Here is a 2,135-nt window from a genome sequence, read left to right as displayed (position 1 = left end):
ACACTTCTCCATCATTTTCTGTAATACAATGCACTGACAGCAGGTGTTTGCTAAGTTCTGGAACATATGAAACGTTTTTCAAACTACACTTTTTAAATTCCAGATTGCCTATTTCTTTTGCAGTCATACTTTGATTGTTCTTTGCTACCTTTATACATTGAGTATACTGCTTAGTATGAATCAAATCAGTCTTCACATTTGTCATATGACATGTGCTACCACTATCCACTACATACATTTTGTCTTTTTCACTTGCATCACTCACGTGGGTTTCTGCTGCTTCAGCTACAAAATTGACCTTGCTTCTTTTATTCCTATCTTTAAAATAACAGTCCTTTTCAGCATGGTTCGTTTTCTTGCATACTGTACATTGTTTTCTGGTATCACTGTACTTATTTCTAAAGTAGCAGTCCTTTTCAGAGTGATTATTCCTTTTACAGATAGAGCAATTTCTCTTACCTTTGTTGGGGCAGTTGATCTGGGCATGACCTATTTGATTACAATTGAAACACTTGAAAGGGATTTTATATTTGGTCTTAGTTACTTCCTTAAAAGCTATGCTTTCCTCTTCTTTAGTCGTCATCTTGCGCTTCACTTCTTCCAACATCAATCTGGCCACCAGGTTGTCAAGGGTTCTGTCCACGGCCACCGTTGAGTCCCAGGCAGTGCTGAAGTGTTTGTAGTCTTCTGGTAGAATCATTTTTATTTTTGTCATGATCATGTTTTCATCAGCGTTTGGTTCAGTTGATGAAGCCTGAAGGCAATGTTCTGCACATGACTTATATTCGTCATCATATCCTTAGTTTTGTCATACTTGAAGTTGTGGAAGTCTTGTAGTAGAAGGCACTTCTGTTGAGAGGTGTCTCGCTGATAAATTTGCTTCAAGGTGTCGTACATTTCTTTAGTGGTTGTGCATGTCATAATGTGGGTCTTCACGTGTTTCTCTATCGTTCTCACTATGCAGTATTGGAACTTTGCATCTTGCATCTTCCATTTCCTTATATTTTCTTCGTCTCTTCCTTGGTCACTTAACAGGTCGCTGCCATCAACGATGTTTATCAGTTCTTTTGCATGCATCAGAATCTTGATTTCAAAATCCCACAACGGAAATGAGTCGGCGTCCTTCAGTTTTGGCAGATGAGTTATCTCTTCTATCTCTGTGGTTGCCATTTTTTTCGTTATTCTTCTCCTTTTTTTTCAAGCAAATCTGGGCCCATAACCTGTTGATTTTCTTTGTGTCATGCTTACACATCACTTGACAGCCATATTGGATGAGAAAAAGCTTTTATTATAATATAAAACAACAAATGAATATTCTCAACAGAGTCGACCACAGGGCCATAGTGTGGCTGGAAGGATTATGTAAATTGAAATATCCACCTCATCAGGACTCTTAAGCCGCGATCTTCCAGCTTCTAGCATTGCCCCCCCCCCAAGTACTGTTAGAATGTTATTCAGATAAAATTATTTTTGTATACACATTTATTTACACATGCTGTCTTTCATTTTTTCATAGTGGTTATGTTTGGATATGATTTATGCAGTTTTAATTAATGGCTAAGAGACCAATGAGGGAATGGGTTGCCTCTCTATAATCTCAGATACAGGCTGCATTATTAAATGTACAGTACATAAATAAATAAATGAATACATAAGGTGATAATATCATTGTATTCATCTTACACTGTTATATAAATGAATTTATTGAGCTTACTAATTTTTATTTTCCCAACCTCGCCGATATAGTTCGCTAGCAGACTAAAACCACGGAGTTCTGTAGTATGAAAAAGTACTGTGAATGGGAAGAAAATCATTCCTGAGTTTTGACAGATTTACAGTTTTCAGTGCCTCATGAATATGACTGAGCCATGCGTCTTACTTAGGCTCCGTTCAGCGGCTTCTCTTCCTACCCCCACTTTTTTTTCTTCTCCTTGTGTCTAGTAAGTTCTTCCGTCCTGCCCTATCACGTGATCCCCCCCTCCAACTGGTTCTGGTTTTATGGTAACTAGTAGGGTAGGCAGAGATGTACACTCTAGGACGAGACGTCGGGAAAGGAGGTAACAAGCAAAATTGTTTTTTTGGGCGTGGCCAGTCTAAATTCTCTTTGGATTGTTTCCCGTGAAGGTTTACGAAAA

General features: G+C 38.3%; 1 protein-coding gene across 1 annotated transcript; it reads right to left on the bottom strand.

Moving 5' to 3' along the window:
- Positions 1–717: 717 nt before the first annotated feature.
- On the bottom strand, positions 718–1,170 carry LOC111864166. The gene has a single exon (XM_023851228.1). The coding sequence runs from the start codon at positions 1,168–1,170 to the stop codon at positions 718–720; it is 453 nt and encodes a 150-aa protein (XP_023706996.1).
- Between the last annotated feature and the right edge of the window lie 965 nt (positions 1,171–2,135).

This window comes from Cryptotermes secundus, unplaced genomic scaffold (genome assembly GCF_002891405.2).
Source record: "Cryptotermes secundus unplaced genomic scaffold, Csec_1.0 scaffold1762, whole genome shotgun sequence".
NCBI classification, from domain to species: Eukaryota; Metazoa; Arthropoda; class Insecta; order Blattodea; family Kalotermitidae; genus Cryptotermes; species Cryptotermes secundus.
Note: the sequence above shows the minus strand (reverse complement) of the source record. Positions and strands in the feature narration are given on the sequence as shown.

Coding starts and splice junctions, on each gene's coding strand:
- LOC111864166 (XM_023851228.1), bottom strand. CDS start 1,170: ATGGCAACCACAGAGATAGAAGAGATAACTCATCTGCCAAAACTGAAG.